Source organism: Notolepis coatsorum, assembly GCF_963971535.1.
Source record: "Notolepis coatsorum genome assembly, chromosome: 12".
Taxonomy (NCBI): Eukaryota; Metazoa; Chordata; class Actinopteri; order Aulopiformes; family Paralepididae; genus Notolepis; species Notolepis coatsorum.
Window position 1 is genome coordinate 12,602,208 of NC_140176.1, and position 13,528 is coordinate 12,615,735.

The 13,528-nt window shown below is 44.9% G+C and overlaps 1 protein-coding gene across 1 annotated transcript in view; it reads left to right on the forward strand.

The window, feature by feature from the left end:
- The window catches only part of LOC311237621 (uncharacterized protein), a 66,033-nt gene that overhangs the window by 32,590 nt on the left and 19,915 nt on the right, over positions 1 to 13,528 (forward strand). The window contains exons 6-7 of the mRNA XM_084325560.1: positions 4,743 to 4,801; positions 5,387 to 5,493. Of these exons, the coding sequence (XP_084181686.1) occupies positions 4,743 to 4,801; positions 5,387 to 5,493 (166 nt within the window). The remainder of the gene's footprint in view (positions 1 to 4,742; positions 4,802 to 5,386; positions 5,494 to 13,528) is intronic.

Sequence of the window (13,528 nt, forward strand, 5' to 3'; positions counted from 1 at the left end):
GCCCTTGACCCCGTGATTCTGGGGGCAGTAACGAGGTTGTTCCTCCGTTCGTTCCCGGGTGGCATGCGGGTTGTGCGTGTGTGTAGTCGTGGGGTCAAGCCACGGTCTGCTCACCCTGTGCGTTGAGTTGCTTGAGTGCCTCTTCGCACGGTCGGGTCCGTCGCCCTCCCGTGACGTCCCTAATAGGGGGGCTACCCTCCATTAGGGGGGGTCGGGGGGGCTCGGCCCTCCCTGTTCTGATGGTTTTGGGGGGCTGTCAGCGGGGTGTATTTGTCAGCCAAGTGGCTCCGCTTGGCCTCCCTTGTGCAGTAGCGATGCCAAGCTAAGCCACTAACGATACAGAACGTTAGGTTATGACTATAACCAAGTTCTGTTAGTTAGGGGCGATGCTTGGCATCGGACGGCCGCTGCAGCCCTTGTCCTCACCTTGTGGTGAAAGCTTGGGAAGGAGGAGAGCAGGTGACCACACACCTGCTTATGAAGGTAAGCTGATGAGGGGTGTGGTCAGACTAATACTGGTATTAGAGGTACATTTGTGGTTTATTCAGTACGCGTGCACGTACGCGAGATAGTGCAGTAGCGATGCCAAGCATCGCCCCTAACTAACAGAACTTGGTTATAGTCATAACCTAACGTTTTAATGCGAGATATACCTACAAACCATACTTACTAGTTTTATGTTAGATATACTTACAAACCATACTTACTAGTTTTATGTTAGATATACCTACAAACCATACTTACTAGTTTTATGTGAGATATACCTACAAACCATACTTACTAGTTTTATGTTAGATATACCTACAAACCATACTTACTAGTTTTATGCGAGATATACCTACAAACCATACTTACTAGTTTTATGTGCGATATACCTACAAACCATACTTACTAGTTTTATGTTAGATATACCTACAAACCATACTTACTAGTTTTATGTTAGATATACCCACAAACCATACTTACTAGTTTTATGTGCGATATACCTACAAACCATACTTACTAGTTTTATGTTAGATATACCTACAAACCATACCTACTAGTTTTATGTTAGATATACCTACAAACCATACTTACCGGTACTAGTTTTATGTTCGATATACCTACAAACCATACTTACTAGTTTTATGTTAGATATACGTACCTACAAACCATACTTACTAGTTTTATGTGAGCTATACCTACAAACCATACTTACTTGTTTTATGTGAGATATACCCACAAAGGTAACAGGGAAGCAGACCAAGGATGGACTTATAAATACATTTGTGCCAATGAGTGAGTCTGTGCAAGAACAGTGAAGACCACTGAACCCTGGCATAGAGGCTGCAATGGTGAGTGAGAGCTTTGCAGCCTGTGATGAACCTCAGAGCACTGTGGTGCACAGTATCCAGACAATGCAAGCACTGGGCAGATGAGTGAGTGCATGTAGTCCATAGCTGTCAACATTGGGATTTGAAAAAACTGGAGATTTCGCCCCGCCCCCTCCCAATGTAGTCTCCTCCCCCTCGTATGTATATTATATATAGGCGGCACGGTGGTGTAGTGGTTAACACTGTCGCCTCACAGCAAGAAGGTCCAGGGTTCGATTCCCGCTTGGGGACCAGGTTTCCATGATCCCAGGTACCCAGGTGGGGTATCTCCCAGGCCTTTCTGTGTGGAGTTTGCATGTTCTCCCTGTGCTCGCAAGGGTTTCCCCCCCGATAAGATAAAACCCAATGGAAAAACATGCACAACAACAGATCGCTAACGCTGTGGCGTCCTTGACGAAGACGGGCAGGAGCACTTGGATTGGTCCCCTGGCGCGGCCCTCGCCGACGCCTGTCTGCTCCCAGCTGCCCTTGGGGGGAAGGACGACGGGATGGGTTAATCGCAGAGATGAATCGCATCTGCGATCCTACAAAGAACAATGCATGCGTGTGTGTTCCAGTGTGTGTGTGTGTGTGTGTAACCGTGTGTGCTAACCGCTAAACATTGAGGATAGTTGCATGCCAATTAAAGACCTCTGAACAGGTCCTGCATTATTATTATTATATATTATCGGCACTGCGCAGCCATGGAATCGCGAGGCCATAGATTTAGAATAGATAGAAAGGGCACATTGTGGTGTATCATAATTAATTTGTTGAATACAATCGGATTTTTATAACGTTGACACAAATTAAGGAATATTTACACTAAGTTCTCTTTTACCTCTTATTTAATTCATTCATTAATTTAATTGTAGGTACTGTTTATATTGTACAGTCCTGTGTGTTGTATATTGTGTCCTATGTTACTTTTTGTTTATTGTCTCTTTCTATATACACCGTGGGAAGGGGGGCACGTAATTGAATTTTTCTGTATGTCTTGCACAAATTGGAAAATGACAAAGTTGACTTTGACTTTTAACATGTGTCTATAGTGTCAGACACTAATTGTAATGTTAAAAACGGATACTGCTGTAATATAAAGTGAAATTCTACCATGCCTCAATGTATCAACTTTAAACATACACTAAATGTTAATGTTAGAAATGTTAATTTCCATTATTTCCACCATGTGCAACATTTCCCAAGAACAGCAATGTCCATTCTATCAACTCCAAATCTGTGCTATGAGCTCAATTCTCCCGGTGCATGCAGAAGTAGAATTGCTGTCTTGCTTTGGATGAATGAGTAGAAATGAAAAACGAAAATCTTTTTTTATTAAAGTAGTTTTGACATGTGATATAGATAAAGATATTGTTTCATTGTGTATTGATTAACTTTACATTTGCTCTTCATTACTTTACAAAAGTTATACTGGCACATGGGTCTAATACAGCAATGGATCATGGGTTAAAGCAGTGCCAATGTAAGACTGACTTTACATTAAACGAATGACAATAATATAGTATAAAGTAGGGTATTATTTGGACTAAAGAATGGTGTTGTCTCACCCTACTCGCATGTTGAGGGAGAGCACCATACATTATACACTGAGAAACCACGGCCGAGAGTGCGCTAAACCCCTCCTTTATCCGGTCGCTCTTCTTCTTCGGGTCGCAACTGTCTTCCGTTCTCACTTCCTGTGCTAACGGTCTAATCCACACTGCTGCCACCTGTCGTCATGGAGGGGAATTGCAGCCATTTTGTAAAAAATAAAAATAAAAAATACGGGAAAATATTTTAACAGGATGACGGCGGGAAGGAAGGTTGCAATACGGGAGAATCCCGGGGAAAACGGGAGGGTTGACAGGTAGTCATGTACAACACATCACCATAGTCGAGCGAGGGAAGGAACGCAGCCTCAAGCTATTCTTTCCTGGCAACAAAGGAAAACAGGATTTGTTTCTAAAATAAAAACGGAGCTTGAGCTTCAGTTTCTTTACTATAAGTTTGGTATTAATACTGCTGACATGAACACCTTTTTGATGAACTTAAAACATACAGTATGTAATGTATATATTTTACAACATGTATACTGTATATTGTGGACGACGGTAAAGTGAAAATCCATACCTTTACACAGATCCATGACGGTAGACCATACTCAATAGACCTTCATATTCTGTACACCTTCATATTCAGTAGACCTTCATATTCAGTATATCTTCATATTCAATAGACCTTCATATTATGTCAAGTCAGAATCGCCATCAGTTAAAAAAGTTAAGTAAAAAAAAAAACAAGTTAACACTTTCAGTGCCACCAGGTGGCGCCAGAGTTAGCGCTTGAATGCCACCATCCACTTTAATGTTAACGTTAATATTGCCTAATCTATGTTTTAAATTATGGCTATGTGTCTAATCTGCCCGTCGCTTATCAAAGAATAATTTTCCAGTCAGTGCTGTCAAGGCAGATTGGTTTTTTATCGCTTCATTTCCGTTTGAGAGCATTTTGAAAAGCACCCGTTTTGAGGTAAAAAAAACAGACCATTCTGGGCCATTCTGTGATAATCGTCTTTTACTGGAATATTCCAGAACGTTGATATTTGTCGGCCTATTTATGAATCTTTTCAAATAAATGCTAGATGATCAACAATATACGTGCACGCACGCCCATTCGAGCTGCGCGCTGATAATAGCCGTGTTCATTTCCTCATGGATTTTACAGTGAAACCGATAGAGCACATTTCACAAAACAGCTTATATCTTCATCAAAATGAGTCTGATTATCCTAACACTGATAACATAGATTCCTTACCTGACATCAGATGGTATCCAACTGGTATATTCCAATTCCTGATCACCATTCGAAAAAATCGATAAGTGTATAGATCTAACGTGTATACAGTAGAATTCATGATCCGCGGCGCTCAGAGGATCCATAATGAACTCTCGTAACCCCGGCTGCATCAGTGGACTGGAAAATGAGGCGTACAGGATTTTTTTCCCCATCCATTTTCATTGAGTCCATTCCAAAATCCCTGATGTCATCTGGGAGACGACAGGGGGCGCTTTTTTCCACATCTGATCGCCGGCGGCTCTTGGGTATACTAGGGTAGGCTCGCGTGATGCAATATGATTTCAGATCGCTAAAAAAAAGAGAACAAAAAAAATTCAGAGAAATCTTGTGAGTGGCTTTCAACGTAACTATTATAAATCCGAGAAAACTCGTGAGTGGCAATCAAAGTGTTAAGAGGGAAAAAAAAGATTTGAAAAAGAAAAATCGTCATTTAGAAATGAGATCGCATAGGTCTATGAATCGAGATCGATTAATCGTGCAGCCCTATTCTGTACACCTTCATATTCTGTACACCTTCTGTGTGTTTCCTCCCAGTGATGAAGATCTGTATCGAGGAGCTGAGGAACTTACCCCGAACCAAGTTGAAAAAGCATGTTAGTATCTCTTTGAAATCACACGTTAGTATCTCCTTAACACAACGACCCCCACACTGATCACACTAGGCTGGGGACCCCCACACTGATCACACTAGGCTGGGGACCCCCACACTGATCACACTAGGCTGGGGACCTCCACACTGATCACACTAGGCTGGGGACCCCCACACTGATCACACTAGGCTGGGGACCCCCACACTCATCACACTAGGCTGGGGACCCCCACACTCATCACACTAGGCTGGGGACCCCCACACTGATCACACTAGGCTGGGGACCCCCACACTGATCACACTAGGCTGGGGACCCCCACACTGATCACACTAGGCTGGGGACCCCCACACTGATCACACTAGGCTGGGGACCCCCACACTGATCACACTAGGCTGGGGACCCCCACACTGATCACACTAGGCTGGGGACCCCCACACTGATCACACTAGGCTGGGGACCCCCACACTGATCACACTAGGCTGGGGACCCCCACACTGATCACACTAGGCTGGGCACCGGGCAGGAAGGACCTTTCCTTGAATCAATGCTACTTTTGTTTCACTCACTGTTTTCCTCTCCTCCATTCAGTCCCACGGGTTGAGGAGCGGTGCAGCTTGGACCCTGCGGTGGACATTCTGTCCTACAGCGAGAGAGAGTGGAAGGGAAACACGGCCAAAAGCGTTCTCATTAGAAAGGTTGGTGGAATATGGCTCTCGTACGTTGTTGCTTTCAGACCAAAGGGGGACACCGCCTCAATTACGCATTGTCATGGTCGAGGAAAGTTCAATCAATAGTTGTGAACGTGAGCTACTGTACTCTCTCTCTATAAAGCCAGAAACCAGAGAAGTACGTGTGATGTCATCACGGTGTAAAGTCTGGAGCTGCTCCATAGACGATGAATGGGAGACTGATGGACCCACAGAATGCTTGTTTGAGTTTCCACAGCCAAATGAGTAGCAGTAGTGTTCTGTAGTAGTGTTCTGTAGTAGTGTTCTGTAGTAGTGTTCTGTAGTAGTGTTCTGTAGTAGTGTTCTGTAGTACGTGTTCTGTAGTAGTGTTCTGTAGTAGTGTTCTGTAGTACGTGTTCTGTAGTACGTGTTCTGTAGTAGTGTTCTGTAGTAGTGTTCTGTAGTAGTGTTCTGTAGTAGTGTTCTGTAGTAGTGTTCTGTAGTAGTGTTCTGTAGTAGTGTTCTGTAGTAGTGTTCTGTAGTAGTGTTCTGTAGTACGTGTTCTGTAGTAGTGTTCTGTAGTAGTGTTCTGTAGTAGTGTTCTGTAGTAGTGTTCCTGTAGTAGTGTTCTGTAGTAGTGTTCTGTAGTACGTGTTCTGCAGTAGTGTTCTGTAGTAGTGTTCTGTAGTAGTGTTCTGTAGTACGTGTTCCTGTAGTACGTGTTCTGTAGTACGTGTTCTGTAGTAGTGTTCTGTAGTAGTGTTCTGTAGTACGTGTTCTGTAGTAGTGTTCTGTAGTAGTGTTCCTGTAGTAGTGTTCTGTAGTAGTGTTCTGTAGTAGTGTTCTGTAGTACGTGTTCTGTAGTAGTGTTCTGTAGTAGTGTTCTGTAGTAGTGTTCTGTAGTAGTGTTCTGTAGTAGTGTTCTGTAGTAGTGTTCTGTAGTAGTGTTCTGTAGTAGTCAGGGTTCCCACGGACCTGGAAAACATGGAAAACATGGGATTCATGGGATTCATTTTCCAGGTATGGAAAGGCATGGAAACTGAGCAAAAGTGACCAATTACATGGAAATAGAAACAGTTGTCCTGGAAATTTTTATTGGATGATGTGTAATAAATTTTTACTATTGAGCACAGAATTAACATGAGTTTATAAAAACCCTTTACACGTGAACAGCTTTTACTGTAGATAGAAATGGATGATCCCATGTTGTAGAGCATGCTCTTGGCATCCTATATGGTATATTGGATGTTGGAATTTGATGCAGGCAGCTTGGTGAGCCAATGGAGCCTTGGCATCTACAGTGAAACTTGAGTGAAACTTCTTATGCAAGTTTATCCTCAAATGTAAGTAGCTGTGTTTTAACTGTGTGGTAAACCTGGGTTTATCAACGTTAGTTAGTAAGCAGTGCAATCTTGCTAACTAGCTAGTGAGCTGGATACAATCCTACCTGGAGGGGAGGGAACAGATGGTGGAAGTAAACGGTACCCTATCCCCCCCCCTCACAGTGAGCTGTGGTGTTCCACAAGGAAGCATACTAGGACCGCTACTATTCCTAATTTATGCAAATGACATGTCGTCAGCTTGTGACTGCAACTTGTTCCTGTTTGCGGACGACTCAGCCCTGCTGGTCTCTGACAAGAACAAGTTACAGGTTGAAAAAGCCCTCAGCTCGGAACTAGGCAAAATCTGCATATGGCTCGCCGACAACAAACTATCATTACACATGGGCAAAACAGAGTCCATTCTCTTCGGTTCAAATAACAAACTCAGCAAGACCGACGGCTTCTCGGTTACAGTGGGTGACAATATTATCACAAGGAAAGATGAAATTACCTACCTGGGTTCCATCCTAGAGGCTAATCTTTCCTGTGACAAAATGGCATCCAATGTAATAAAAAAAGTCAACCAACGAACGCGATTCTTGTACCGGATCTCCTCTCTGGTAAACAAGAATACCCTGAAGACTCTAGCAGGAGCACTCATTCAAGGGTACTACGACTATGCTTGCACCTCATGGTACCAAAGCACCTCAAAGGCACTAAAAAACAAATTACAAACATCTCAAAACAAGCTAGTCAGACTACTACTTGACCTGACTCCTAGAACCCACCTCACCCCTGCCCACTTTGACAACCTAGGATGGCTTAGAGTAGACGACAGAGTACAGCAACTTGCAATGGGCCTGGTCTACAAGATACACTACGCGACCAAGGTACCCATGTACATGTCAAAATACTTCCCAAAGGTCAGTGAATACCACGATCACAACACCAGAGGGAGCTCCACAAATCATGTAAAACCCAGATTCGGCTCAAACAAGGGACTAAACACGTTTCGCAATTATGCCACATCAATGTGGAACGCCCTGCCTAAAGCTGTAAAGGAATGTGAATCACTACCCACCTTCAAAAACACTCTCAAAAAACACCTACGTGAGACTGCAATTCGAAACTGGCCCCTACAAATGTCCTAACCTAGTTGTACAGTAAATGACCAAGTAAGGCTTTGTCAACATTCCAATGTACAGTGTAAAATGTGTGTATGTCCCCCACCCAACCCCCCCCCCCCCCCCCCCCACACCTCCAATGTACAGCCCTCACCCAACCCACCCAACCCCACCCCACCAACCTCCTCCAATGTACAGTTTCTACGCCAAATGTATATACACTCCTTTTCTGGACACTTTTGTATCACAAACAGTACTGTATTTGCAAATCTGATATGTCATAAATGTATAGATGTAGCAGTACTGTCTATCTGTATGTCATGTATGTCATATATGTTATGATGAATTGAAAATGGGGGACCCTGGTGGAAACAAGACGAAAGTCTTTCTCTGGTCTGCATCCCCTTAACAATTGTATGTATTGAGATGTACTGTACTGTACCCATTCTGCAATCTGTTAATAAACTTTTCAATCAATCAATCAATCAACCAACGTTAGCTCTCATAACGAGCCAGTTAGCCAGCGCCAGGTACAGTAGCTAGTCAACGTTAGCTCTCATAACGAGCCAGTTAGCCAGCGCCAGGTACAGTAGCTAGCCAACGTTAGCTCTCATAACGAGCCAGTTAGCCAGCGCCAGGTACAGTAGCTACCAACGTTAGTTCTCATAACGAGGCAGTTAGCCAGCTCCAGGTACAGTAGCTAGCCAACGTTAGCTCTCATAACGAGCCAGTTAGCCAGCGCCAGGTACAGTAGCTAGCCAACGTTAGCTCTCATAACGAGCCAGTTAGCCAGCACCAGGTACAGTAGCTAGCCAACGTTAGCTCCAGGGGCGGGGCTAGGGGGTGGCTACTTGGGCTCAAGCCCCGAATGTTTTCTGAAAAGCCCCGAATCTATTTTAATTTTTTTTTTTTTTTTTTTTTTTTTTTCTCTGACAATTCATCATTGTTACATGAAAATATGTTTGCACCAGATTTAGCAGAAGCTAATTTCCATCTGTGGTCTATCCAGCTGCTAACTGTATTTGAGTGAGTTAAGTCTTGGTGTCATGGTAGACTCAGACCTAAGCTTTAAATCACAATCAACAAGTTGACAAAAACTTAATTCTTCCACCTTAGAAACATAGCATTTATAAATCAAAAGGACGCTGAAAACCAGATCCATGCCTTTATTTCAAGCCAACTCGACTACTGTAATGCACTCCTTACCGGCCTCCCGAAAAAATACGATAACTATTTTATTGCAATGCACTATTGCATTATTTTATTCTATTTTACTAACTATTTTATTGCACTGCACTATTTTACTTTGTATCAGTGAATCATAGACGCCTGGCCATAAGAGCATTCGGAGCATCTCTGCTCTCCCACTATTGAACTTGGGGGAGCAAAGGTATGCTCTTGCTCCACCACTTTTTGATCATATGAAAAATATGATATACCCCCCCCCCCCCAATATATAAATCTAACCATAACTACGTTATGGTTAACTGAGTTTTATAGTGAAAAGAGCAGCTTTATTGGTCAAGATTGAAGGCTCTATATTGCAGGAAATTGCACGTACAGGTTAATTAAATTCAAAAAAAATCTGCCGCTTGCCTGCAAAAAAAAATAAAAAATTAGAAAATAAAAAAAAATAAAAAGGCGGGCACCTATCTGGGCTAAGCCCCGGATCTCCTATAATCCTAAATCCGCCCCTGGTTAGCTCTCATAACATTAACCAGTTTGATTTACAAAAGCTTTTACAAACGCTTTTACAGAGTAAGAGTAGTAGGGGTGAAACGATGCAACCTCACAACGATTAATTTCGATTATGATTACGAGGAGTTGAGAAGAGTAGGAAAAGAAGACAGGAGCGGACACGAGGGGAGGTGTGGAGAGGAGGACAGGATGAGATAGGAGAGGAGTGGAAGAGAGAACATATATCAATCCCAGTGCTCATGTGTTCCAGTTCAATAAATTGTTGTTCATCTACAGCTTGTTGCATTATTTCATGCATTGATATTATCAATAAGACATAATCTCTAAGCATTTACAATGTAGACTTGACTGGTACATCTTTTAAATCAAGTAAGTAGTCAGGTGTCCTAGGGGGTTGTGTGTGTGAGGGGAGGGGGGGCGCGGATGGGGGGCGGAAAACTTCAGGGGCCTATAGATCATCACTTAATATGGTACCTGGAAAATCAGGAGGTAGTATGGAAAAAAAATTCAAGGCAAGCGTGGGAACCCTGGTAGTGTTCTGTAGTTGTAACTGAGGGGTACAATTCCCTGACTGTATTGATAAGTATGGTATCATTAAACCACTACCGCTTTATGTACTTTAATTACTGGCCATACAGTACAAGATATATAAATATGATGAACACTTCCCACAATGAATCGGTTCCACACAAAGGTGTAATCAAGTATTTATTGCAGCAAAAGGTACATAATATACTTCTCTATTTTACTTTGGATGCGCTTATAAGGCAAGGGAATGTGCGTAGGCAAATCAATAATGAATGTCCATTCTCTGGTTACGCAGGAGGTAATTATACAACCTGAATCTTAGGGAATTATATCTATGGTACACTAGTAATATATAGCGGGAGATACTGGAAGGGTCCCCCCGGTTGTAAGCCAGCAGGGGTAGAGGATCTGTCGGTAGTAGAGAGTCTGGTCAACGATGACCAAGGAGACTCCAAGTACAGGAGACGGTGCAATAGTCTCTTGATCCACAGACGAATACAGCTGTTCTCCGTAGACTGTAGCTCCACAGTGAAGAAAGCTAGCCGGCCTCAGGCTCTCTGAGGCGCAGACTCGACGTGGCTCCCCACAGGGTAAATCCCACACGTGTAGGCGTCGGCGATTCTCCGCTCCATAAATCACAGGACCAAAACAAATATAATCCAGCCGCAAAGGGCTATGTAGTCGTCAGGTAGATTAATCCAGTGTACATGTCCACACGGTTCTCGTCTAGGTCTCCTCGGGTGAAAGCGCCATGAAAGCAGCCCAGCCTGGATAAGCACTCTAGCTGATACGAGGAAGCGTTGGTGATGCTGGTCACTGTAGAACTTTAGCCGCACGATACACTATACACAAATAGACTATTACTGACTTAATAGAAATATGTCGCACTCGACGGTATAGCGCCAAACTCTGACAATTCAGTTATTAATTCGCACGCGGTCTCAATGCTCTATTTGGGGCCAAACAGGCCATACTTCACCGCACGGAGTATCGTGGGTGAGGCTTCAACTTATTGGGTAACTCTACTTCTGTATTCACCTGCGCCATATTTATATGCACGGCGAACAATCTAGTGCCAACCTCATTTCTGTCTCGTATCCCTGGGCAAGGCCGGGCATGTACAGACATGTCTTGACGGTGGCCTTGAACCTGACTCTGGAGGCATGGCCCTGGCGCCTGTGGACCGCTGTCCAATAGGAGAATGAAATATTATGGTCTGTACTAGGCTAAAGGGATATTCCGTGTATATGTACAAGGAATATACAAGGGATATCAAACGATATACAAATATTATGCAATATATATCAATCAATAAATATATATATTCGGTTTAATCTGATCCTTTGTAACAGCCGCCTCCTAATTAGTCCCACCTCTGCACCGCTGCGCACTCTCTAGGGTGAGGCAATCGTCTATGTCGGGGTCTGTGGAGACGAGTGTGTTCAATCCACAGAACATAGATTTCTTGTTTTCGGCCTCCTCTTTACTCGCTTCCCGTGGGGTGGGTGTAGGCCACTCTTCTTCCGGGAGCTTGAGGAACTCTGGCCCGTCACTGTATAGGTTGTGACGGGTGAGGTCATCCAGGGACATTCCCCGGGTGATGACGTCAGCTGGGTTGTGTTTTGTGTCCACATACCTCCAGCTTGCTACTTCTGTTAAATCTTGAATCTCTGTGACTCTGACTCCCACGAAGACCTTGTATCTGCACGAATCAGACCGGATCCATGTGAGTACTGTCGTGGAGTCTGACCACAAGATTGTTCTTTGCACCGGAATGGTGAGTTCACGTTGGATTAACGTGGCGAGTTGCGCTCCTGCTAGGGCTGCGCAGAGCTCTAGACGCGGGATAGATTGTTGCTTTCGTGGGGCTATTCTTGAGCGAGCCAGGATGAAAGCAGTATGTATTTCTCCTCCCTCCTCTCGGGCACGCAAGTAGGCCACCGAACCGTAGGCTACTTCGGAGGCGTCGCTGAAGACGTGCAGGTCCATCTGGCACGTCTCCGGCCTCACTGTGGGTGGGAAGTAGCTGCGGCGTATGTTGACACCTGGGAGTGAGCTGAGTTCCGTCTCCCACTCTCTCCATGTGGATGCAAGGTGTTCGGGTATGGGGTCGTCCCAGCCCTGGTCCTTGTCCCATAACGCTCTTACAATCATCTTTGCCCTGGTGGTGTAAGGTAGAATACATCCCAACGGGTCATATTGTCTGGCGAGTGTTCTGTATACACTCCGTCTGGTGGTCGGTAGTGCAGTCGACCTTCCCTGCTCTTTGGTCAGGGGTGTGTGTTTATAATGGAGCGAGTCTGTTTTGAAGCGCCAGACTAGTCCTAATGTCATTTCTTGGGCTTCTCCTGGGATGGTCGCCATCCAGGTCTCGCTGCTTGCTGCCTTGTCCTCGGGGGAGAGGCTGCGCAATACTTGCGGGTCTCTGCTGGCCCACTGCCTGAGATCAAAGCCGCCTTTGATCAGGGAGGCGCGGAGCTTGAGTAGAAGGGCCTCGGCTTCTTCTGGCGTCGAGACGCTTTGCAGACAGTTGTCCACGTAGAAACTATTTCCTACACTTTGTCGGACCTCTTTATCAGCTGCTGGGTCCTCTGCGACGTGTTTTTGCAGTGCAAACGTAGCACAGCATGGGCTGCATGTGGTTCCGAAAGGGAGGACTTCCCATTGATAGATGGCTGGTTGCTCATCCCCGATCCTCTCTCTCCATAGGAACCGCAGCAGGGGCTTGTCCTCCTCCACTAGTCTCACCTGCAGGAACATCCCTTTGATGTCGCCGCTGATGGCCACCTTGTCTTGGCGGAAGCGTAGTAACACGCCTAGTAGAGAGGGGCCGAGTGTTGGGCCGGGCAAGAGCTCTTTATTCAGATTTTGTGATCCGATCTGGTAGCTGCAGTTGAACACAATACGATCCTTGCCGTTGTGGTGGACTTTGTGGTGCGGCACGTACCATGATTCGGTCGTCTGATCGGCCTCTTTAATGTAAATTTTCTTTATGTGTCCCGCTGTGATTAGCTTGTTAATCTCAGCGCGGTACACCGTCTCTTGAGCGGGGTCTCTGGCTAGGCGCCGCTCTGTGTTCAATAGATACCGCTCCGTCGCTTCTTTTGGGGCGTGGAAGGTAGGCATACCCTCTCGCCTCAGGAGTGGAGTTGCGTATCTCATCACTCCGTTGACTTTGACTCTCTTTGTCCCCTGCTCGAGGAGGGCTATAGCGTAAATGTCTTCCTTGGAACGAATGTCTTTCTTTTCGTTCTTAAAGGGCATTGTCTCTAGTGTCCATAGCCTCTCGACATGCTGTAGGAGGGTGGTGTCTTCTTCTGTCACTCTGGAGTGGAGGCAGCTAGTGGCTGCTGTTCGGTTAAGAGACTTAGCGAGGGGGCCTTGTAGTGT